At 41.5% G+C, this 26,375-nt stretch overlaps 1 protein-coding gene across 1 annotated transcript; it reads right to left on the bottom strand.

The window, feature by feature from the left end:
• Window positions 1–11,545: 11,545 nt before the first annotated feature.
• GRXCR2 (glutaredoxin and cysteine rich domain containing 2) lies at window positions 11,546–25,819 on the bottom strand. The gene is made up of 3 exons (XM_027081404.1): window positions 25,194–25,819; window positions 19,400–19,621; window positions 11,546–12,975 (listed from the first exon to the last, which is right to left on the bottom strand). Exons 1-3 carry the CDS (start codon window positions 25,527–25,529, stop codon window positions 12,793–12,795), a joined length of 741 nt encoding a protein of 246 aa, XP_026937205.1. The 5' UTR covers window positions 25,530–25,819; the 3' UTR covers window positions 11,546–12,792.
• Window positions 25,820–26,375: the final 556 nt, after the last annotated feature.

The raw sequence follows: 26,375 nt of genomic DNA, 5'->3' as shown, positions 1-26,375 counted from the left end.
TGTATCTCTGGCACCCTGCAAACACTAAGTGCTGAATCTTTCATGCAATTCAGATAAGGTGATGTATAAATAAGTTCTCTGATAGAGGAAATTGCTATCAAATAAAATAATAAAGGAACTAAAGCACGAATACAAGCTTTTCGTAATAATAGGTAACATTTCTTGGGCACTTAATATGAGTCAGGCACTGTTCTTTGTGTAATTGCTTTGAGTAATTTGCATGTGTTAACTTATTTCATCCTCACCACAATAGCCAGGAACTGTTATATCCACAGTTTACAGACAAAGAAGGTGAGGCCCAACACACCTACTCAGATACTTATAAGAAAGTTTGCTTAAGATGAAAATTCTCAGTAGTTAACTAATGACTAATAAAAAGAAAACCTTAAAGTCTCCATACTTCAACCAATAGGACTTACCTAAGCCAGTTCATAATAGGATTGTGTTTCATCTTCTTGACAGGATGAGAGGTTGAAAAATATAGATTTGCTTAGTTTTTTACAACACTTTAATATGCTATGTTGATTTATAGATTCTTGGAAACCCTTTTTTTTCATTTTGCTGCAGTCTAAAAGTTATTGTAGAAGCATTTGATAATCCATGCTATTACTGCAATCTGTTAGCTGTACTGTCTTACTAAAATGCAACTTCTTGGACTTCCCTGGTGGTGCAGTGGTTAAGAATCCGCCTGCCAATGCAGGGGACACAGGTTCGATCCCTGGTCCAGGAAGATCACACGTGCTGCAGAGCAACGAAGCCTGTGTGCCACAATTACTGAGCCCGCACGCCGAGAACCCATGCTCTGCAACAAGAGAAGCCACTGCGATGAGAAGCCCGTGCACCGCAACAAAGAGTAGCCCCTGCTTGCCACAACTGGAGAAAGCCCTTGCACAGCAACGAAGACCCAACGCAGGCAAAAATAAATAAATAAATAAAATTTTAAAAAAAAAAGCATCTCCTTGTTAACCTAGACATACCAGGCCATGTATCTTTGAGCCAAAATCCCCAAAATTCTGTTCCATGTCTTTATCTTAAAATCTGTAAGTATCCAATGGGTAGTGTTTGCTGTTATTTCTTTCAATAAATATTTTTTGGGGAGCCATCACATACAGGCAGTCTTCCAGACACTGAGGAAACATCAATAAACAAAATAGATATACAGTTGACCCTTGAACAACACAGGTTTGAATTGCATGGGTCCACTTATAGGTGGATTTTTTCCAATAAATTAGTATCTATATTTTCATTTTACAGATCTTTAAATCAGCTAAATATGGGGGAAAGTTTGTGTTCTATTAGAGATCACAGTATGAAGAATCAAAAAAGTTAGGGCTTGAGTTCTGAGTGGTGAAAAATAAAAGATAAAGCATTCCCGTGAACAACTCATGTGAAGGGAAAAAACTGAATCGGAGGTTGAAAATGGGGAAGACGTGTTTTGAGGTTACTTCAGGTAGGAGGTGATGTTGACTGGACTATGGTGATGGTATGGAATATGGAAAAGAATGGAGAGATTCAAAATATACTTTAGAGATAGAAAATGATAGGAAATAATTTTTCTCTGCTAAGACCCCTTGCTTTCTCATTTTGACTTTATGTTTAACAGCCCAGGGGCAGCATTAAAAAATTAATGAACTGAGAGTTAGAAGACCCCAAATCCAAGGTTAAGTCAGTTAAGTAGGATGTGACTTTGGACAAGTCCTTTGCCTTTTCAGACCTTCACTTCTCATCTCTATAAAACAAGGGGGGAGTCAGGGTACCTCTACTGTTTCCTTTAAGCACTGTCATTCTATGGAGTCTGAACAGAGGAAACTACCATATCAAAATATTTGAATGGGATAAGTGTCCCCGACTCAATTAAGGAAATAAAGAATGAAAACTCAGAAGATTTTGCCATAGTATAGTCGCTTTGTGAATAGTGCAGGTAAAATAACACCCAGTGGCATAAGAAGGGCTGGAACCTTTTGATTATGATTTCATAATGATAGTTTATTTAACCAAGTATCTGAAAAATGACCCAGATGGCATATGTGCTACATTGTCAATATGACTCACTCTGATTTGGACTCAGACAGACTCTTCTACATTAAATATGTTCCTCCAAATGTAACAAATAAACTGAGATGCAGGGAAGGTACCCAAGAAATATTGGACAAGGTGAACTTCACAGGCACTTTATCGTAACACTGTTCACTATAGCAGCATTTCCCAAAAGTTGTACTTAGATGCTTTAACTCGATACATGGACAAACATGTATTTTTAGTAGTTATTTCCCCTGACTTTGTGTTTTATTTACAGAAGTATCCATTAGCTTAATGTTCCCTGGCCCCTCTCTGCTCCCTTACTCATTCCTGCCTGATTGGTGAGTTTGGAGAAAAATCTAAGTATGGTAGCTCAGTCTTTCTCTCCTTACTGTTTGAATCTGTCTCCTTCAGAGAGGACAACTTCTGTGCTGTCCTTGGCTATGAGGAAAATGGGGCCACACTGCAGGTCAAGCCTGTCGGTGGATGTGTCTGTCCAAGCCTGGGGTCCACTCTAAGGGAGGCCGTAATCATCCAGCTCCTAAGCAACACCCCCAGTGCAGCCTTTATTAGTAATGAACCTCATATTTTGAGCTCTTTTTTCCTGATTTTTGTCTACCTTTCAGGTGGCGCTAAACTTGAGTGAGAAAGATGACATTTATTGAGTCACCTCAAATTCCAACACTCACATCCATCTTAATAGATACTGGAAAAAATATATGGCCCATTAATGAAACCTTATATTTCCACAGATATTATTGCCTAATATGAATATCATTCTTTTAAGGGGGTCACTTTAACGTTGATTAAACAAAAATATTAAGAAAACAATAATATAAATGATACAAAATTATAAACTTAGCAAATTTGTAGAAAAAAATTTAGGAATTATGTGACTGACAGAAGTTTGGGAATTATTGTACCAAAGAGCAGAATGTGATATAAAGCATGTCTTGGTCCCATTCAGGAGCTTCATCAGACCAAAAAGACTGTCAATTCAGGAGAAAGGCTTGTACTTGATGAAACCTTATATAATACAAGAAAAGTATGGAATAGCAATACCGTAAGTTAAATTGGAAATACCAGTGTGAAATAATAACCTTAATAAGTATGTTTTCAGCTCTCAGTGACCCAGTAGCAACAGGAATGCATTCTTGCTCCCCACACATTTCCATGTGCATCCCCAGAGCCCAGCTCCTGGTCTTTAGAATTATTTCCTATTAAAAGAAAACAGAATCCTTTGGAAGGTAGCTAATTTCATGATTTATGATGGAAAAAAAAATTTCAGAACATCTCTCCAACATCCTATTGTTGCCAAAAAAGCAAGAGAGTTTTCAAGAATATTAGGGGCAGTGTATAAAGGATAAAGGAGTCAACATAAAGGGCCCCCCAGTGACCATATCGTGACAGTTTTTTAAACAAAATTACTATTATACAAATAGAGCAGATATAACACACACACACACACACACACACACACACACACACACACACACAAGTCAAATGTTTGCCCAGGTCAAAAAATAGAACTTTGCCACCTATTCCATAAGCTCCTACCATGAGCCTCATTCTGATCACACACCCTTCCCCTTCCTCATATCCTCACTTTTATAATAATAACTTTCTTGTTTCTTGTTTTTTTGATTTTATCACCCAAATGTGCATCCTTAAACACTATAGTTTACTCTTGCCCATTTAAAAGAAGATGCATCTCTTAGGATGAAGTTACAATTTGAGCATCAAAAGCACCGTCACCATCATCATCACCATCACCATCACCATCACCATCATAATCATCATCATGGTTTACAGGACAAGATGAGTTTTGTGAAAGACCATGAATTCAAAATGACTCAAAATAGAAAAGTTATTATGAAGTTTGCCCGAAAGATTACTGTAATAGAATGTAGTGACTATAATAGATCATGTTTATTTTTTATTGATTTTAATAATTAAGAGGGTTTGATATTTCTTCTATGAATCTTGTATGTTTATAAAGCACAGTCATATGTCTACTTTATCTGTTAAGAATAAACACTGGACAGTGTAAGTCAAATAGCCCCAGAAAATGTATATGCCAAGAACAAGAAGGACTATTCAGTTTGGGTGGGCACCCACAATAACCAACCAGAAAGGGGGTTCCACAGTGTTTGCCAGATGACCTACAGAGGAACACTAACTACACAGACTTAATCTCTCAACCCCTAGGAGATTAAATCTCAATGCTAATGAGGGAGATGTAACTTTTTAATGCTAAGAGACAAAAATCAATATTTGAATATGACAAGATAATAGGTTATATATAACAATGGCCAAGTGATTTTTTTTTAATCAGAGATAAATACTAGGTTGCAAAATTAAAACCCTAGGCATAAGATAAGGCCTGAAATAGTCGCATTGGAATTAACAGGTGTAATTTAACTATAGAAAATTATAGTTAATTTTTATAGTTAAGCTTTCATAGAAAAGCTTAATATAGAAAGGTAGTTTGGGTTAGAATCACCTTGAGAGAAACAAACAAGTATAATCAAGAATTAGTCAGTCAATAAACCAAAGTTCTGCAATCTAGGCCATTCTGATAAGGTAATCTTTTCTTCAGGATCTGCTAAGAATTTTATGACCCAAGGAAAGGAATAAAATTAATAATGCTGAAACTCTGAGGGTATCTAAAAACACATATAGAAAAACAAGAAGAGAAATAAGAAAGACATTAAACCTATGATATTGATGTTTTAGAGGAAATTTAAGTGAAACTATAACAATAAGTTCTGTAGCCTTTGTTTTATATGTTTGTGAATTATGGTTTCAAAGTGTTTAAAAGGATCAGCTGTTCTAAATATATAATTACAGTTAGTTTAAACTGTTTAAAATGATAAGCTTAATAAATCTGTAATCAATATTTAAAGGCCCCGAGAAAAAATTCATTTTCAGTTTGGGGTATTAGATTCATGAGTTTAATAAATTGAACATTAAACAAAGAACAAATGATTCTGTGTATTCCTTTCCATGGGAAAACCTTTTGGATTTAAATGATCTGTCAAAAACAAAACAAAACAAAAGAAATGATCTGTCAATAAAGACCTAGAGAGAAGGTGGTCTTACATTGTGTTAATTATCTATCCCTATGTAACTAATGGTCCCCAAACTTACTGGCTTAAAACAACATTTATTATCTCGAAGTTCAGCATCCCATAGGCCAGAGATCTGGGCAGGGCTTAACTGGGTGGCTGTGGCCCCAGGTCCCTCACAAGGCTGAAATTAAGAGGTCAACTCTGGTTGAGTCTCAAGCTCACCTAGGGAAGGGGCCTCTTCCAAGCTCACACATGTGGTTGTCGGCAGGATTTAGTTCCTAGCGGTTGCTGGACTGAGGACCTCCATTCCTCCTTGGCTGTTGGCCAGGAGCCACCCTCTGTTCGTGGCCATGTGACCTCTCTATAACGCAGCTCACAGCACGGTAGCTGGCTTCATCAGGTGAGAAAGCAAGAAAAGCCAGAGAAAGAGTCATAGTCTTTTATAATCTATTCTCAGAGATGGCATCCCATCATTTTTGCCATAGCCTACTGTTTGAAGCACATCACTCAGTCCAGTTCACACTCAAGGGGATGATTGCACAGGATGATTACCAGAAGGTGGGGATCATTGGGAGCCATTTTAGAAGCTGTCTACATGTGAAATTTCCCAAGGCACTGGCCCATACGGCAATACACTGAGGGCCATGTGTGTGCAACCAAATGTCATGTCTCTGCAAACACCAAATCACCAATCATTTACTGAGCACTTTCTATGCACCAGGCTTTGTAGGAGATGCTGGGGATACAGTGATAGATGAGGCACACTTCCTGCCCTTAAGGAGCTCATAGTTCAATGAAAGAGACCCACAATTCAAGGAGAGTTAGCCACTCTCTCTTCTCTTCCTCTCCTATGGCAAACATAATTTTATTTTGCAAATATTTATTTAAATCTCTGGTTCCCTGTGAGACTATAATGTCCCAGAGAGAAGCTACTATGTCTGTTTCATCTTCTGGCTCCTCGTGTCTTGCACATGGCCTGACTCATAGGAGGCCTTCAACAGCATAACACTTTGAACCTAAAAAGCAGCCACGGTCAATAATCTACTAGCCATTCACACCTAAATGTGAATTAACGGCCTCAGTCTTCTGAGAATTAATCATTAATAGGGAAAGAAGGACTTGGGAGCTGGACAAAAGTGATGCTAAGGGAAATGTACAAAGAGGAATCTCGTCATGTTAAAGGAGATACAGGTTGACTCTAATTTTGTCAAGGCCTGATTTAACTTCCCCCTCCTACTTCCTTCCCCCACTCTCCCACCCCCAAGCAATGAGGAAGTTCTACTGTATTATGGTTGCAAGTCTTCTCTTCTCTGGGCTGTACACGTTCTTCAACACAGGCAGTAATTATATGCCACAATCTGACACTGACATAACTCCATTTCTCTCTCACATAATTGCAGGAATGCAAACTCTCTATAATTACTGTGGTTAATTAGAAAATAAGGAGACGCAACTAATGAGGACAGGTGATAAAAACAACTGTGAACATTTCTTTCAAATTTACCTTTAGCATAAAATTCACTCAGCTTAAGCTCTAGTGAACCACAGAAGTTTTTTATAAATGTCACCGGCACAGGTCTAAATGAATATTTTACCACAGCGATTCGTGTTTTCAGAAGACTTAGAATAAGAACAACATCTTCTCTATAAATGTAAGCTTAATTCATGTCTTTGGAAAGGTAAATTATGTGGATTTCAAAAATATTTTAAATATGCAACATTCTCTTCAAGAGGAATCTTATCTGGAAAAAAAAAAAGGAAGCCAAAGTAAAAACAGAAAAATCGTAGAGTTATTCTAGGGGCAAAGGTTTCAGGAGTATGGACTCTTGCCCTCCTCACCCCACAGAATCCCCTGGACAGGAAGGGAAGGGAAGATAAGTCATTTCAAACCACAAGCGTCTTCCAAGAAGGGTTGGGTGTGTGAAAGAAAACCCCTGGACCTGCAGATCTTGGCCTGTGGAGAAGCAGATAGGCGTTGAGGCTAAGCCGTGTTTGGGAACAGGGGCCATGAAGATGAGTCACTCTACCCAACAGATTAATAAAAACAGAGGGTGAACTAGAAAAGAAAGGAAGGACCAGCAGGATGGTGGCAAGTGGCCAGCACAGTCAGCAAAGGTAGTCTTGCTGAGTTAGGTTGCCTCATTACAATCATATAAGGTCAGCCCCCGTTTTCATACAGCTTGTTCCTTTCACAAAGGCATAGTGAGGCAAGACGTTTGTGAGGGCCACAGCAAGGGCCTGCAGGTGTATAGTCTGGGTGAACGTGGCACCCAATGGAAAGGAATATCCTGTGTGGGACTGAAATCGAGCAGGACCCTGTGGGGCTCCTGGGCATGGAAGCCTTTCCGTGTCCCCCATTTCTTGTTTGTAAGGAATAGTTTCCAGCCTCCATGACCTTCCCTGAGATCCAAAGGGCAGATTCCAACAGTTGGTAATCAGGGAAGGGAGGGGATGCAGAGACACAGGCGGAGCCACCAAGAAACAATAGTGCAGCCTTGGAACAGGATCCTGGTTCCACCTCAAGGGATACACAACATAACAATATCTTTAAGCTCTTCTGCAGATCTAAAACCTCCACCAACTGGAAGATGTCCCAGAGAGAAGGTCACAGTTTGACAACCTCGAGAAACTCATCAGGACTACCTGAGGCCACATTAAAGGAACCAGAGAAGTTCATCAGGAGGCAGGATTAAAAGAGTGCAGGCCCTGCACACACTCTGATCCCTATCAGCAACTCCGCCCTTGAAGCTTTGCTATAAAACTCCTTACCAGGGACTTCCCTGGTGGCCCAGTGGTTAAGAATCCACCTGCCAATGCAGGGTACATGGGTTCGAGCCCTGGTCCGGGAATATCCCACATGCCGCGGAGCAATGAAGCCCGTGCGCCGCAACTACTGAGCCTGCGAGCCACAACTACTGAGCCCACGTGCCTAGAGCCTGTGCTTCACAACAAGAGAAGCCACCGCAATGAGAAGCCCGCGCACCGCAATGAAGAGTGGCCCCTGCTCACTGCAACTAGAGAAAGCCTATACACAGCAACGAAGACCCAATGCAGCCAACAATAAATAAATAAATATAAATTTATATTAAAAAACTCCTTACCAAATCTCCCCAGGTTGGGACACAGAGTTTTGAGAGGCACAAACCCACTATGGCCTCCTTTGCCTAGCAAAGCAGTAAAGCTGCTCTTTTCTATGTCACCCAGAACTCTTGTTTCAAAGAGTTCATTCGGCACTGGTGCAGAGAGGCTGAGTTTTTGGCATCAGGACTAAGAGGTGATCCCTAAACTGAAGTAATTCAATTGTTAGGACAATTCAAGGTGTTAGTAAATGTGGAGTGCTAAGAACAGTGTCTTGTGATGAATTGGGAGATTGGGATTGACATATGTACACTAATATGTATGAAATGGATAACTAATAAGAACCTGCTGTATAAAAAAATAAATAAAATTCTAAAATTCAAAAAAAAGTATTATTATAATAATGAAAATTAAAATTTAAAAGAAAAATAAAAGAACAGTGTCTTGCACACACTACAGCTGATATGTACTTCTTAAAATAAACAAGTAAATTAACTCTGCAATACAGCTGACCTGGGCCAGCACACGAACCAAAAGTCACTGGAGGAAGTAGCAGAGGAGGTAACTGCATCCTCCCCGAGCTGTAAGGCCAGATTCACTCATTATGCTGACCAGAGGCCCAAGATTATAATCTCATTAATGCGAAATACTAAGTGTATTTTCATCTTTGAATCCCCTACTTATTAATTCTTTATTAAATAGAAGCATGATTTAAAAGAGTACACATAACAAACAAAAGAAGAATACACACAAAAGTCTATGAAACCAAACAGAAAAAAATAGCTACTAAGACTATACAAATACACTGTGATATTATATTATATATAATGTCTTTTATGTATAATATTTTTTAAATCTCAAAATAAGAAAGAGATTAATGCTTAGACTTTAGCTTCCTGGAATCTGATCTTGCTGGAATATAAATGAATGGATAGATAGTGTGCCTTTTGAAAACATGTATTCATTGAAAATTTTTTGAGTTTTCAAAGGATATAGCATTATTTTTATTTTGACCACAGCATCACTGTGATACTTTCTAAACCTCTTATTTGTCTCTAGCTCTGAAGGAATTCTCATCGTCTTAGGCGTCCTGGTTGGCTAACCTTGCCCTAAACCTATCCCTGACACTGCCCAACCCACTGGTAATGCCTGTAGTACACAAATCAGAAAGCGGATTTTTGTGCAAACTTATCTCCACTAGTAAGCAAAGAACTCAGGAAAGTTTTGTATACAGTTAAGTAGGTCACAAGCAATATTTCTGCATACAAAGGACAGTAAGTAGACCCTATATCTCTACCTTCAAAATATATCCACAATCTGACCATCTTTACCCCTTCTGCTGGAGCCGCCCTGGCCTAGGCCACCATTAGCTGTCACCAGGCTTACTGCAGTGGTCTCCTAACTGGCCTCCCACTTTCACTTTTGCCCCGTAGCATCTTCCCTCAACACAGCAGCCAGAGTAGCTTGTTAAAACGTAAATTAGATGGTGACCCTCTGCTGCTCCAAACATTTGTATCAGTCGGCATCCAATCAGGAAACCAGAAACCACTCTAGATATCTCAGAGAGAGGGGCTACGGATTATAAGGAATTGATGACAAAGAGGAGTAACTGCAGGAAGCCACTGCCACCCTCAGGCTGGAGGAACAGAGGGAATATGGTGTGACATGGAACCTGCAATCAGAGCCACTGAAGGGACCATGGCTGGAAGGAGCTGCCTGAGCCAGAGTCCCCAGCTGCCGTTGGTTTTAGGGCAGCTGCCACATGGGAAAGGCCGCCAGGACCCTCAGCTGGAAAAACAAGAAAGGCTCTTCCTTCCTCCCTTCTTCCAGTCCTGCCAGCACCTCCCAGGGCAGAACCTAAGAGGACGCCAGCGGGAAAGGGACTCTGGGAAGTGTAGTTTGCAGGTCCCCTGCCCCAGCAGTAAGAGGAGGGAGCTGAAGGAGAGGGTGAGGGGTTTCAGAAAACAGCTCCCATCCAGAGCAGCACCTCTCTCACGGTAACACCCAAGTTCTTACGACGGTTTCACAAGAAGGCACCGCCTGGTCCCGACACACGCACACGCCTTCTTTTCTGACCTCCTCTTGTCATCTTGCTCACTGTGCTCCAGCCACACTGGCTTCGTTGCTCTTCAAACACACCATGCTCTCCTTCCTGTGCTGTTTCCTCTGCCTGGAATAGTCCTACCCCAGATAACTTCGCAACTCCTTCATCCCCTTTAAGCCTTTATTTAAAGGACACCTTCTCAAGGACACTTCCCTGAAAACTAATTTAAAAATGCAACCCCTCCTAACTCCCGATCCTCACCAATGTTTTCTTTTTATTTATTTATTTATTTATTTATTTATTTATTTATTTATGTTTTGCGGTACACGGGCCTCTCACTGCTGTGGCCTCTCCCGTTGCAGAGCACAGGCTCCAGACGCGCAGGCTCAGCGGCCATGGCTCACGGGGCCCAGCCGCTCCACGGCATGTGGGATCTTCCTGGACCGGGGCACGAACCCGTGTCCCCTGCATCGGCAGGCAGACTCTCAACCACTGCGCCACCAGGGAAGCCCCAATGTTTTATTTTTCATCAAACATTTATCCTTCTCTAACACACTATATGTTATATATATACATATATAGTTTAATCAGATAAGTATCTTTTTATTCTGTATTACATATTTGTAGTTGTCTCTAAATACATATATTTTAGTTGTCAATATCACCCCACTAAAATGTAAGCTCCACAGGGACCAGGACTTTGTCCGTTTTGTTTAGTGATGCATCCCCAGTATTCAATAAATACTTAACTGAATAAATAAATGTAATCATTAGTAGATGTATTTATTATGAAATGAAAAGTATTAAATGATCTTAAGAGCTTGGGGTAAGGAAAAGAAACCAACAGAGTTCACACCTCTTCCTCTGGGAAGCCACTCTAACCCCACTCAGGCTATGTTAGGTGTCCCTTCCATGTGCTCCAAATGCTCCCTGGAATTCCCCTTTCCCAGAACTTGTCACACTATATTGCAATTATCTGTTTATATATCTGTCTCCTCCGCTGAAACTCTAAGTCCCATAAGATACCAAAGGGTGGTGCCCATCCGGGAAACACTGCACATCGAGCACCTGGTAATACCATCCTGCATGTCCAACAAACAGTATCTGTGGTCGAATGTTCCTGTCAAAAAGCAGAAAAATACACTTAAAGGTCTTAGGATCTCTCGACATCATTCCTTCCTGTGATATTCTGGAAAGACAGAAGAGCCAATAGCTGTAAGGAAACATAAACAGAGTCAGGAAATAGTTAAGTACAGAAGCAAAGAAAGTTGGTGAGCAATAGTGCCATTGTTTTGGCTGAAAGAGAACAGGCAAAATTATCTTGGTCTTGAAAAATAGTTTAATATTTTTATTAGAAGTATGTATATTGTCTGAAGATCACTCCACTGTTGAATTATATTAACAGCTGAATATTAGAGAATAACAAACAAATCTTGAAAAAATTAAGTTACGAAAATCAAAATAATTACCATAGAAAAGCAATGCGTATAAATAGATAACAGATTTTACAGTGTTATTCTCAAGGGGGAAGGGGAATGGCTGTTAGAGCTGCAAAAGTTCATTTAACAAACGTATTTTTCTAATTTTACAACAAACTTTAAGAGGAAAAATTATCCTTAGTATGCATATTCATAGACAGTAGAAACATAATTACTAAATATCAGCCTTGGTGAGTTTTTTTTTTAAGAAGTTTCCAATAGACACCTATAAAATACCCACAGTCTTTTATGAAGAGATCATGGCTATATCTTAGTCTTAAAATAAATGCATTCATTTGGTAATAATTTGGGGGCTGGAAGAAGTCGTTATCACACACACCCATATACTTAAGCACCAAATTTATCATAAATAGCTTTGACTTGGCTTATAACCTCAGTAGTGTAGAGGCGCACAGAAATGTCTTATCTCATCTTGTCCTAAGAAGTAGCATTGCTCATTGCCTGCATGCATATTACCCAAGCACATCACACAGGAGAGACTCAGGACTTTGAAAAAAAGGGGCTCCTCAGCTCGCCTCTCTTCAGCAAGAAGCAAACACATCTTGTTTTGTTTTCAGCGGCCTGCTAGTGCATTCAACATCGGGCCTCCCTTTCCTCCTCTGCTTAATTAAAAATGCAATTTGACCAATAACTGTGTGAAATGCATTATAAGCAACAAGAAGGCAGTTCATCAGAAACCTGACTTTTTTTATTCCTTTCTCTCTGCATAAGTTTTCAAATAACTCCCAACCGGGAAATGACTTCAGCCTGCTGCCTGAATTGTACATTTATTTGTTCACTTGTGCAAGGAGAAACCTGAGCTAAGTCAAGTGAGATACATGCACACGGTCCTGGAAGGATCATTTGAGAACCAGTTTCAAAGCAGATTCTAATTCCAAAATGCCTCTGCCACTTAGACCCACATGGGGATGTTACCAGCCTCACGAAATATCATCGAATAACTGAGCTGTGCCAGTGGTGGAAGTGATCGCGGCCACGGTGGCTTCCTTGCTGGGAAAGGGAGGAGAAGGTGGAGGAGGGGCAGTTGATTACAAATAGCTTTAGGGAGGATACGATAAAAGCGGACATACAAAGCCACGGGCTATTGATTGCAAATCTGGCAAGGCTGCAGGCCATTCTCATTGCAGGCAGGGCACCGCAGGGCCCGATAGGACTCCTTAAATCTGTTGGCCAGCATCGAGAACTTGCTGCCGTGGCACAGAGAGCAGGTGGCACTGCCCGATCCTCGGCAGTGAAAACAGTTGTCCTCGGGAAGTTCCCCTTCCTGCAAGAGACAGGTCAGGGTTAAGTTACAGCAGCAGTTCAAATCCATTGTTCACACACAAGTCAAAATAGCACTGGGAGCCTGCAGAGGCCCGGGCAGAATTCGAGGAAAATGCGTCCCACACGTGCCAACGAGGGACCTGGCCAGAGGCACAGAATAAGCTCAGCACTTTATCGGAGATTTCCCTGATGGACATCTCTGAGACAGCAACTCCTGCCACCAGGCCGTGCACTCCACAACTTGACCTTTTTCATCCCTCTTGTCACCATCTGACACGTTATTTCTGTACCCATAAGGGCAGGACTTAATGTTCCTCATTGCCAAACTAATAGTGAACACTTGTGAAACACCTGGGAGGTGTCAGGCGCTGTACCCGAGCCCTCGGCAGTGAGAGTGCAGAGGCCTAACCACTGGACGCCAGGGAATTCCCTGGGCACTGTTCGAAGAGCTCTCTCTGTGCCAGTGGTCACACAGCTTGAAGAGAAGGAGGCAGGCTTGGGTCCCAGGGGGTCGGGCGCCAGAGGTCATGCTCCTACTGACTCCATATGCAGCACTCATCAGAGTTGCCCAGCAGTAGGTGCCCAGGATTGTTCTGTGTGACTGAGGGGACGGATGAATGGATGTTGCAATCCTTTGGAGCGTAGCTCTGAATTCCTGAAGAACTTTTATCTTTATGCTCTTGGAGAGCCATGAAAAGGCCCTGTGATTAAGAGCTCGGCTCTGGAGTCAGCAGCCTGGAGCTGAGGCCTGCCTCTGACAACAACTGTGCACCTGGGATGGTTCCCTTAACCTCCCTAAATCTCAGTTTCTTTACCTGTGATCTGGGAGGGATATTGCTTACCTCTCTGAGTAGCTGGAATATTAAATGAGAGAGTATATGTAAATGCCCTAATATGTTATCTGGCATATTATAGGTTCTCCATTAAAGTTAGTTTACTTCTAAGCCTTGTCCCCTCCTGCCAGGGACACCAGACTATGCCCCTTGGCTATCGCTGTGCTCTTCCCCTAAGACATCTCAAGGAAACTGGCAATTTTGCGCTGCCATGCAATGACCGTGCACAGACCACGAACCTTCTGTGAAATAAGGGGTAATACCAGATCGATACCAGGCAGATTCAGCACCAATTCCTGTCTATTTCACCTTTTGAACATCTCTCAAATCTCTTCAGTTTCCCCTCCACAACCACAATCCCCATCCAGACACCTATCGATTCTGGCAGGAACTCAGCATAGTTCCTGCCTCCGGGCTTGTGGGATGTTCTCGCCATGGATACCAATCTCATGAACCTACAGTTGTGATTGCCACATAGAAAGCACCCAAGAAACCTTGTAATGAACACCTGCCCACCAGATAAACTTCAGGTTAAAACCCAATGCCTGGGACTTCCCTGGTGGCTCAGTGGTTAAGAATCCGCCTGCCACTGCAGGGGACACGGGTTCGAGCCCTGGTCCGGGAAGATCCCACATGCCGCGGAGCAACAAAGCCTGTGCGCCACAACTACTGAAGCCCGCGTGCCTAGGGCCCGTGCTTCGCAACAAGAGAAGCCACTGCAATGAAAAGCCCACGCACCGCAACGATGAGTAGCCACTGCTCTCTGCAACTAGAGAAAGCCCGCGTGCAGCAATGCAGACCCAACACAGCCAAAGATAGATAGATAAATAAATAAATTTATTGAAAAATAAATCTCCTTAGCTGATGTACATTGTCAGTTACTTCTTACATCAGGCTCTCATCCTTAGGTCTCTCTCTAGCTGGTGTCGAGGAAACTTTCCCCACTCTCAACCCAACCAGCTCCTACCTGTTCTCAGATGTCAGCTTAGCAGCACTTCCTCCAGGAAGCCTTGCCCACTCGTACCTCTGGACCAGGAGTCCCACCCCACCCCTACTGCCCCTAGCCTGGCAGGTCTCACACTCCCCTGAAAGTTCCTGCTGACTAGACAGGAAGTGTTCTGGGCTCGTGCCTCTCTCCATCACTTCCTGACATCTAGTGTAGTACCTGGCACAATATTTGCTGTTCACATACTTGCTGAATGAATAAACAAACAAAACAATGATGTCTGGAGATCCCTTAGTGTTCTTAAATTCTAGGAACTAACAAGACAGCTGGAGTTCACTGGGTGCCTCAACCAGCTAACACACCTTTCTTTTGTAACCTAAGAATACAAATCATCTCTGAAAAGGGAGGCCTATGTTCTAAAAATAGCCCCATCGCACTGCAAAGTGCCTAAGTAGGTATTAAATTGTATTTATTCTAGAGGTAGGGAATGGAGGTCATTTTCCAGCTGACAAAATCCCAGATGATGTCCATGTCCCCTTTTGTTAATATTTTACTGATTGTTGCCATATTCTGATATGTTAACAATGGGGAAATTGGTTTTCTTCCCTTAAAGTATGCAGAATAAATATATTTGCCAAAATATTCTTAAAGCAAATTGCCATGGTCCATTTTCCTGCCAAATCCATCATGTTTTTGTTTTGCACTTGATCCCATTGAGATTTTAATGATATAAGTCAATGTTGTCAAAGAAAATACAGTAAAATCCTACCATAATGCTATACATGTGATCCAAAAATTCATTTGCATAGAATGCCAGGCCAGATATTGAAAGATCAGTGAAATGACCTGGTGAGCCTGCCATAAAGAACAAGAACAAATCATCAATCAAATCTCATCTCATGTCACATGGTTATATGACACATTGTTAGAGGTTTCACTGGAGTTTCCATTCTTTTTTTTTTTTTTTGCGGTACGCGGGCCTCTCACTGTTGTGGCCTCTCCCGTTGCGGAGCACAGGCTCCGGACGCGCAGGCTCAGCGGCCATGGCTCACGGGCCTAGCCGCTCCGCGGCATGTGAGATCTTCCTGGACCGGGGCACGAACCCGTGCCCCCTGCATCGGCAGGCGGACCCTCAACCACTGCGCCACCAGGGAAGGCCTGGAGTTTCCATTCTTATCCTAAGTTACCACCCTTCCTCCAACTGTTTGCTCTCAATATGCTCTTTTTAATCATTCAGTTAACTCAACAAGTATTTATTGAGCCTCTACTCTATATAAGGCATGCATGATATCAGCGTCTGCATACCAGTCTCAATATTTTTAAAAATTCTTCCCAGAAAACATTTAGTAAGAAGATATAGAACATCGCTGCACAGCGTAACTTAGGTTCGAGAACCCAACAACCTACCCAAACCACCTCTCATTAGCTCCATGAACAAGAAAAGGGGTCTCAGCTTTCATCAGAGACTCAAAGGCTTGCGTGGCCCTGAAGATGGCAACCAGCACCAATCTGGAGGCCGATCAGCAGAGTGATTAAGATCATGAGATTGGTAGTCAGATGGACCCGGGTTTGACTACTGACCCCGGTGACCTCTGGCGAGTTACTTAACTTCTCTGAGCCTTAGTTTCCCCAGCTGCAGAATGGGACTACGGATAATACCCACCTCACAGAGTCCTTGTGAGGATGAAATGGACTACTGCATGGAAAGCACTGGGCATGGGGCCTGGCTAACATGAACCCTCAAAAAATGGCAGTTATTATTATTATTATCATTATTCTGTTTCAAAGGTAAGATCACCTAAAGCATAAAGAAGCCCAGATGACTTATGGTCTCAAATCCACTGAATACAGGGTCAGATTTTTCCCCTTCTACTTTTCATTGTGGCTCAATTCAATAATTCCTCTCCTCTTCTTTTATAGTTAATACAGACGTTCAAGCATGGCCTGGCTTTTAGCCTTCCCTGCTCTTTCATCAAGGTCCTACTGTTTCCCTGTTCCATATAACACAACAAAGAGTCTCTTGGTCAGAATGGGCTCCTTGATGTTCTTTGACCCTCTGTTTTAGAATAAAAGTTGTCTGGGCATTTACTGCATGAGGGATGGGGCAAACAAATAGCAATTTCAAACAGAGCTTAGGGACTTCCCTGGTGGCGCAGTGGTTACGAATCCACCTGCCAATGCAGGGGACATGGGTTCGAGCCCTGGTCTGGGAAGATCCCACATGCCGTGGAGCACCTAAGCCCATGCACCACCACTACTGAGGCTGTGCTCTAGAGGCTGCAAGCCACAGCTACTGAAGCCCGAGTGCTCAACTACTAAGGCCCACGTGCCTAGAGCCCGTGCTCCACAACAAGAGAAGCCACTGCAATGAGAAGCCCATGCACCGCAATGAAGAGTGGCCCCCGCTCGCCACAACTAAAAAAAGAAAGCCTGCGTGCAACAATGAAGACTCAACGCAGGCAAAAATCAATCAATCAATTAATTAATTAATTAATTATAAATAAATAAAATAAAATAGAGCTTAAAGGACAGGCAAGTGGAGTATAACCTTTCACAGTAACTTTCTGCTGCACACCTCTGTCTTGGTTTATGGCATTATAGCTAAAAAACACCGTTCTCTCCAAATTGAATTGAAAGGTAATTGTCATAGCAGGCTTGTTGTTGCTTTTTCATTCAGGCCTGCAATGTGACCTGCATTTCTCGTCCTCTTCTGAAAATGCATGCTCTAAGTTACAATACGGTATGGAAAAGGATAGCATTAATGAATTTTAAAGTGGGACGGTAATGCTTTGGATCACAAAGTTTAGTTGTCTGACTGCTGCTATGCTAGGCTCTGAATAGTGCTTTGTAGAAAGCGAGAGAAGGCAGAGGCAGAATATTTCTTATCAGTTGGCATTTTCATTCCAAATTCCAGTATTCTTTCCACAAACATTTACCTAATATTTACTGAGCACCTATTAAATGTCAGGCTCTATTTTTTTTAGCATTGGAACTACTATGTTACACCCAACATAAACATGCCCCCTGACCTAATAGAGACTGAATCCTAGTGGGTAAGAGCAAACATTAACCAAAGAATCACACAAATAAATGTAAGATTACATGTGCAGGGGGAGGGGGAGGTGCCTTGAGGGGTCCATCCTTGTGGATTTTTATCCTCATGGGATTTTATCCTCATGGAAACCAGGGGAGGCCTCTCTGTAGAAGTGATGCCTCCACTGAGATCTGTGGGCAAGGAGGTAGGGAGTCTGGAGAATATTCTAGGCACAGGGAAGTTGCCAGCAAAGAACATCTAAGGGGTAGCCAGATGGGCAGTGTGCATAGGGCAGAGAATTAGCAGATATGTGTAAGAGATGAGGCTGAAAAAGCCAGGCCACACAGTGCTTTCTAGAACAAGTGAGGAGTTTTGGTTTTATCCCAAGTGATAAGAGCCTACTGAAAGTTGTTTTCTTTTGGCAGCAGGGCTGGGGGGGGGGGGGGGGGGGGGAGGTGAGCAAGGGATGGCATGATCAGATTTGCATTTCAACTATATTTTATCAAGTGTGAGATCAGGTCGGAAAGAGACAGGAATGGTTCTGAGGAGAACTGGAGTCTGGTCATGGCTTTCTCATTCCCTTGACTCAAGTGCGAGGAAGACCCTGGCCCATTTTGTCACGCTAACCCATGGGAGGTTCAGCTTCAAGTCCCAAGAGATGGAATCTAAAGAGATAAAATTCATTTCTGCTGCTTTCCAAGCTTTTACTCTCTTAGCTTAAATTCACCAAAATTGCTTTTCTCACCCTCAACCCCATACTGTGAACTAACGAATGTCATCACCTTCCCACTTGTCTGAGCATGTCTGAGCAAGGTGGGGTGTGCACACCTCTGAAACGTGTGGGGAGAAAAAAACATTCGTACTATCTATATTTATTTTTTATCTAAAGAAAACAAAACAAGAAATTAAGCTTTAATAATATCTTCATAAGAAAAGGTTATATTGATTTTTAATAAACAAGGTGACACCAGCACCCTCACTAAGTTGGGCAGTCACTTAACATAGGTGGTACCCAAGGGACCCTGTTGTATACATGATGTAAAGTGACCTCACTTTACATAAAGTGACAATGACGACCCTGCTCATTCGTTCACTTTCAGCATATTACAACATGTGGTTCACTAGTGTCTGGTCTAGTGGATTTACAGATGATATTGCTTAGTTTTAACTAAACTAATCTCCACAAACTCTAAAGACAAGTAGATTTATTAGATTTCTTCAAGGAAACTGTGGGCTGAGAATTACCAACAGTAATAGGAGCACAAGCAAACCCATAAGAAAAGGACAGAGCTGATTTTTTTCCATCTCTAGAACAAGCTGTTCTAAGCCTCAATGCAAAGTGAAAACAATAAGTTCCTAATCAGATCTTAAATCATTCAAAATAATTCAAATTTTGAGTATTTGAAATATGGGCTTATAACTATCATTGCTAACAATAAAATGTGATAAACCACTAGAATATAATAAACTTAAAATTCCTCAACATCTTTAACATTTAGACATAAGTATTCACATTCAAAAGTTCTTACTTAAATAGTGCACAGTGAAAACAATTTGGAGACCACGGCTATAGGGCCAGCTCTGCGCAGGGCAGTGAACCGTTCTGACATACCTGTGGGTACTGGTTATGGGGGAAGGTGCCTCCCGTCTCTGCCAAAGGCCCATCGTTCTGGTCTCCATAGATTTCTTCTTTGCTCATCAGAGACTCTTCCTCAGCCTCCTCTTCCTTCTGGAGCATTTTCCTCATGAAATCTCTCTTGTCCATTGGAGTTCGAATGATTTTCAGGTTATTCGTGTAGATGATTATCTTTCCAAAATCTATAATAGGTGGGGACTAGAGAAATGAAGAATGAGCATGGTCATTCACCAGGAGTCACCAAATACAGGGCTGCAGAACCTCTTCAACATCCCAGGAAAGAGAGATATGGTCTGGCACTAGGGATCCCATCACAGCCCAAAGCTACAGTTCATTCTCTGGTTTCTTTGCTCGGTCTGAAAACCCTGAACAACAGCTTCTTTCTTCCTGTTGATGGTAACCAGCCAAAGCTGAATTAATCATGTAACTAGAATGTAGGACTCTGCAGGACAGGGTCTAGAGCTTCTATTCCTGCTACATACCATGGGATCTGGTGCAGGGCTGGGCACAGTGAGTGCTCAATGCATACAAAGGAAAGCTCTTAAAAAATAAATCTCTCAGCAACCAAATTACTAGTTATGCTTTTTTTAAAAAAATTACCAGTTTACATAATTAATCAGGGTGCCTTTTAAGTTCTAACTTTTTTTTGTTTATTGTATAATGTGCATCGTTTGAAAATACCAAGGAAATATCTTTTTGTTTTTAATGATGCATGAATGGAAGTAATGCTAGTTGGCAGTATTTGATTGTAAGAAATCAATAAAGTAACTGTATTTTTAAAAAAAATAAATAAATCTCTCTCCAACATTTTTATGCATAAATAATAACAGTAGACACAATTTATTGAATTACTACTATTATTATCATTATAGTGGATAGCATTTGTTTTGGGTCAGGCTTCATACTAAGCATTTTACAAACATTACCTCACTTCCCTCCCAAACATCCCTATGAGGTAGATGCTATGATTTCTACATTTTACAGAGAAGGAGACTGGGTTCAGTGTGGTTAAGAGTCTTCCACGTTTACAGAGTTACTCAGCGTTTGTGGCCAGGATTCAAACCCAGGTCTGTCTCACCCTAAGGACCATATTCTTAACACCTATACTGTAGTACTCATAAACATTCCCCACAACCACCAGATAAGATATATGTGTGTGTGTGTGGTGTGTGTGTGTTCATTATTCATATAATATGAAAATTTTTTATGTCAATAAATGTACTTCTATAGCATCATTATTAATAGCCTATGTTCCCTTGTATGGATTTATCATGTGTAACTTCATCATTTGCTGAGAAACAACTTGGGCAATACTACAATGCAGTAGAGAAGCCTGGGGAGGAAATGTTTCGCAGAGCTAGGATAGCTTGGGGGGAAACAACACTAGATCCCAGTTCCATTGTCCACCAGTTGTGAGATGGGGAGAGCCATTTGGCCTCTCAGAACCTGTTTGCTCACGCAGATGGGTTGACATCCAACTAATGGGCACCACCAGAGACAAATTACTTATTAAAATATATGAATATTTCCATACTGGGTGGTAATCAGGTGCTGTCCTGATACTCCTGAGAGCCTTCCTGTTTCCCCAGCCTCTCTCCTCAGGGAGCCTCTCACATCCCCAAACCCAGCAATGTAGACATTAATGCTTAAGACCCCAGTCTCAGGACCCTGCCCCAGCACTCTGCTGGCTTCTGTGCTGACTGAGCAGTGTTCCTGTGCTTAAATATTTTGACTCTCATCCCTGAGGCTAATTATATCAACGTCTAGGGGCGAGGGTGCAATGAAGAATATGTAAGAGTTTGCAAAAGCTGAAGATACTATGCAAGTGATGGGCATTGCTACTGCCACTAGTATTAGAAACTTCTTTAGTAGTGCACGTACAATCATGCTACACAACTACATTCCCCAGCATGAAATATCTGGCCCTGCTTTTACAGAACTGTATAAACCAAATTTATTTGGATGCCACAGTTAAGCAGTCTCCTATTTAAAGCCATCAGGCATTCAGTCACAACCTGGCTTGAGCAGGACTTCAATCTTCAGGTCCCCTTCCTTGAAACACCCATGGAGTTTTCAATAATTATTTACGGAGCCACAAGCTTCCTGCCTGGCCCTGCATTCTCTCCCTCTCTTCAGGGGATCATGTAGCAGCTTCCATTTCCTACTGTTTGATGCATGCTGGGTTCCTGTTTCACACTGTGGACTATCAGTTTCTGAGCATCAGAAGATAAAGATGGTGGCACTTTTGGAAGGTTCCATATCTCTTTCCAGTAATAGCCAAAGAGGTTCAGTTACTAGGAAGCTTTTTTCACACATAGGGCTGGTTTTTTCAAGGCAAAATTCTCAATATACAAAAAAAAAAAAAAAAATTGCAGTCATCTGGTCCAACCTCCTGCCTCTAAGCTGGTCAGCATCTGAGACACTCAGGATAGTAAATTTATTTTTAAGATACTCCGAACATGGAGGGTCCCAAATCACCTTTAAGGTGTGTTTAAGTTTCAGTCACCCTGACAGCCAAGTTCTTCCTTGTGTCTAAGGAAACTCTCTGGGTGTAACTAAAGTTCACATTATCCAGTTACACCCAATTGCCTGTGAGGAATACCCACTCTTACATTATAGAGGACCAGGATGGAGCCAGGAATTTTTTGTGTCCTTCCAATGCTCGGAATGGCAACTTATGTGATTAAACATTCATAAATACTCTGATGTCAAAAGCAACAGGACTAGGAATTGCCATTCAGGGACCATGAAACCTTTCCACTGCTCTGTGTTTAAATGCAGACATGCCTAGTGGGTACCAGAAACTCAATGGCGTTTGGAGGTAGGCAGACCTGAGTTCAAATTTTAAATCTCTCAAACTGTGTGAGATTTGCAAGTTTTTTTAAGCCCTATAAACTTGTTTTTCCAATTTGTAAAACTCTCACAGAGTTACTGTGAAGAAAAATTTGCATAATTTCCACAAAGTACCTGTTCAATAAATGTTACTTTCCTTCTTCATTTCCCTTTCATTTTTTTAAATGAACCTTATAAATTTTAGTCAGTTTCAATTCCTTAAAATATCTGATTGTTTATAACCACTTTCTCTATCCATCACATAAAATTTTAAAAGACTCCATATTTCCTAGATAAGAACCTGGTCATTATCACAATGGTAGGTAACATATACTGAGCATATACAATGTGCCAGGCACAATGCTAAGTACTTTTAATGTCATATATTTTTAATCACCGTGATAATCTTTGAAAGTAGGTACTTTTATTATCACAAGGTTAAGTGGCTTGCTCAAGCTCACAGAGTAAGTGGGTAGAACGGACATCAAGTCCAGGTTTAATTGACACCAGAGCCTTGCTTTTTATGATTATTATTTTATTGTGGTAAAATATACATAACATAAAATTTACCACTTTAACCTCCTTAAGGTTCAGTTCGGGGACATCAGTACGTTCACATTATTGTGCAACCCTCCCCACCACGTGTCTTCAGAATGTTTTCTTATTCCCACACTGAAACTCTTCAGTTAAACTCCACCTTCTCCTCTCCCCAACCCCTGGCAAACACCACTCTGCTTTCTGTCTCCGTAAATTAGACTATGCTAGTACCTCATGAAAGTGGAATCATACAACTATCTTTTTGTGACCGGCTCATTGCACTTAGCTCAAGGTCTTCAGGGTTCAGGCATGTTATAATGTGTATCAGAATTTCCTTCCTTTTAAGGCTGAATAACATTCTACTGTATGTATATACCACGTTTTGTTTGTTCAGTCACCTATTGATGAATATTTGGGCACCTATGGGCAATTATGCTGCTATGAACACTGGTGTACAAATATCTGTTCAAGTTCAGAGCCCTTGCTTTTAATTATTGTGTTTCACTGCTACCCAGTGTTGCTGCAAAGCCGATATTTACTAAGCGTTATTTTACAGTTGGATTCACTATTGAAAAATCATGACTTCCCAGCCCTCATTTCCTTATTTTTCCTAAGTACCGCACTGACAACCTGTTTCAGTGGGTGGAGCTGCACGAATCCATCCTGATCACTCTCACACCAGAGGCGGCCTAGCAGTGGGATGTGGCATTTGTTCAGGCAACAAAGAAAACAAGGATAACCGGATGAAGCAGAAATCAAACCCTGAACCTTGTCTCTAGAGTACTATGTTTAAAACCACTGTGCCGTGCTGCGAGGAAGACTCCGGTAGCTGGTTTTATCAAGTCCATGCCTAATCATACTTTTACATAGATGCCAGGTGTGACACATGACTGATGAAGGTCAAGAAGTCCAACATTATAAACCATGGCCTTGTACAAGGTTCGTATAAACTATGACTTTATAAATTCTAAAGCTACAAATGAGATTTAGTTAAAAAGAAATCCTGTAAGTACAGGATATAACAAAGTACCTAGGACGTATAAGCACTTGATAAATGGTAACTATCATTATCATCATCATCACTATTATTAATGGCCTTATTCTCTTAAAAGGAACATTCCATAGGGCCAAGGGCATGAGGAATCAGAAGACCTGGGTTCTTATTCTGACTCTACACCTAATGACCCTATAATATTGGGTGGGTCCCTTACAACTTGGAACTCAATTTTCCTCACTTGCAAAATGGAAAATACCATACTTTGCCTTTCTCCTCAAGGTTGTGAAGAAGACTCAATGAGATAGAATGTGATAGTGTTTTGTAATGCATAAGTCACTCCACTAACATGAGGGATTGTTCATTCCAGCCCCCTTTAATAGCAAAAAGAAACCTGGTGTTATCTTTGATAAATGTGGACATGCCCATAATTACACTTTTACCAATGCCAGCAAGGCCAATACATTTGTCTGCTATAGAGGTATAATCTGTTCCCTTAGGAAACGAGCAATAAAAATGATTAGAGAGTAATTATCTGAATTTCACACTTTAAAGATGAAAACATATCCTGGTGTGCTATTCATTAATAACCTGGTACATTATATCATTGTATTCACTCTTTTTTTTTTTTTTAAGGCATTCATGGCCCTACCGGCAGAGAGCATATACACATCTCTGTTTTTGGAAATCAGCAAATATTTTCCAGGTTCTTGTAGCTTCAAAGAAGATCATGTATGGGCTTTTGATTATCCATGGTACTGGAGAAGATAACTGAAATTCACAGATAAAATACATGTTTCAAGTGAAATATTAGCTCAAATGTCTTCCCATGTAACATTTCCTCTGGCTGATTTGCTTTTCACCATTTCTTCCCAGGACTCCAACTACCCAGCATTCATGTTAACAAGCAATGGAAAGGCAAAATAAATAAATAAACAAACAAAAAAGCAGGCAGCAGGAGGGAGATAAGAAATAAAAGAAGACATGGATAAACCACAAGCTGAATAATTGGCTGGAATAAAATAAGCACCTTCAAGCACTTAGCTCTTTCAGAAAAAAGAACAACTCGTTGCCGCATAATTTTCTAAAACAGCAGACCGGCAACCTGAAAACCGCTGCATCTCTATTTCATTTACTTACCAAGATTGCCCAGACAAAGACCCAATTACAATTTGCTACCCTGCATGGAATTTGAATACTAGCTATGCGTATTGCACTTTCCAATAGGTAGTCAACAAGAATGTTATTTTCATCCCAGAAATATTATTCTGAGAGCGGCTTCACGTTTGGTGCACCTATAGCTCTGGTCAGTACCAGAGTAGGAGCGAGATACAAATCTGAACAATTCAGGTGTTTCTCTAACCACATTTTAGTCCTTAAAGCTTATACACCATGGGCAATACCAACCTTACGGTCATTCGCCTTGTAATCATTGAAGAAAGGCTGGCTGCTCGCCAAGGTGTAGGCACTACCCTCTCGAAACACGCTGATCCTCTGAGCAGTCAGCTTAGGGGAGTACGACCGGGGTTTGGGGGCTTCCCCAGACCCATAAACACCATCCATTGGTTCAAGGGACTCTTGGAGGAAACTGTGAGGGTACTCCTCCTTTGGCGACTCTAATTCCTGCCCATCCTCAAAGACCTGCTTCAACACCCGGCCACTGTAGGAGGAAGAGATTTTAAATCGTACTTTCCGGGGTTTGCCGTCACTCTTCTGGTTCAGCTTCTTCGCAGGGTCCTCCATCAGCAGAAGGTTCACCTTGTGGTTTCCAGGCTCTGGTGTAGCCAGTGAAACTTGGGGCTCTGAGAAAAAGGCATTTTATTTTCTCTCCTGCATATGATTAATTCAAGCTGGTGCTGGGGTATGCTCGGTTTACAGCAACTGACACCTGCAGGTTAAATATTGATAGGCCTTCATGCCGAGGCAGGCTGCTGCGGGTCTATGGAGTGGACGGAGCATGAGACAAGACCGGGTCCTCTCGGAATCCCAAACTCGCCCGTGCCTTCACCCCAACCCTGGCGTTTCTTAATAGGAGCATGAGTAGGTTTATTTAGACTGAACAAGTAATCAGTTCAGCAGGGATCAGTTAGCAAGGGTCTTGTTATTCTTACCCACAACTATGACCTAGTGAGCATTTAATAGGTGCCAGAGATTTTTACAAGCATTATCTTACTTTGTCCTCACAATAAACCTACAATGAAACTATTATTAACTGTGTTTTACAGAGGGGAAAGTGAGGGCCCCAGCAGATTCTCCATTAGTTTACTCTATTACAGCAAGTAAGTGACAGAGCAGGGATTCGAACTCAGTTCTAACTGATTCCAAAACCCATGACCAGTCCACCAAGCCGAAAGTTTTCAAACCGTGTCTCATGGAGCCCTAGACAGGAAGAAGCCATGGGTCCTCCTGAGCCTTCTACCCCTGCATTAACCAACGCACCTTCACTTTATATCTATCTTATATTTAAGATTTCATCTGCAAGAACAGCATGAGCCCCAATGCCTACTGAAGACAGCACCTAGTAAATGCCCACACTGTGAGATAGTTGCTGGGATGAATATCAGAGAAGCACAAGACATGGGGCTTGAG

The sequence above is a fragment of the Aethalodelphis obliquidens genome, unplaced genomic scaffold (genome assembly GCF_003676395.1).
Source record: "Aethalodelphis obliquidens isolate GAN/ISIS:26980383/991018 unplaced genomic scaffold, ASM367639v1 scaffold45, whole genome shotgun sequence".
Lineage (NCBI taxonomy): Eukaryota > Metazoa > Chordata > Mammalia > Artiodactyla > Delphinidae > Aethalodelphis > Aethalodelphis obliquidens.
The sequence above is the reverse complement of the archived record's forward strand: the minus strand, read 5'-3'. Positions and strand labels throughout refer to the sequence as shown.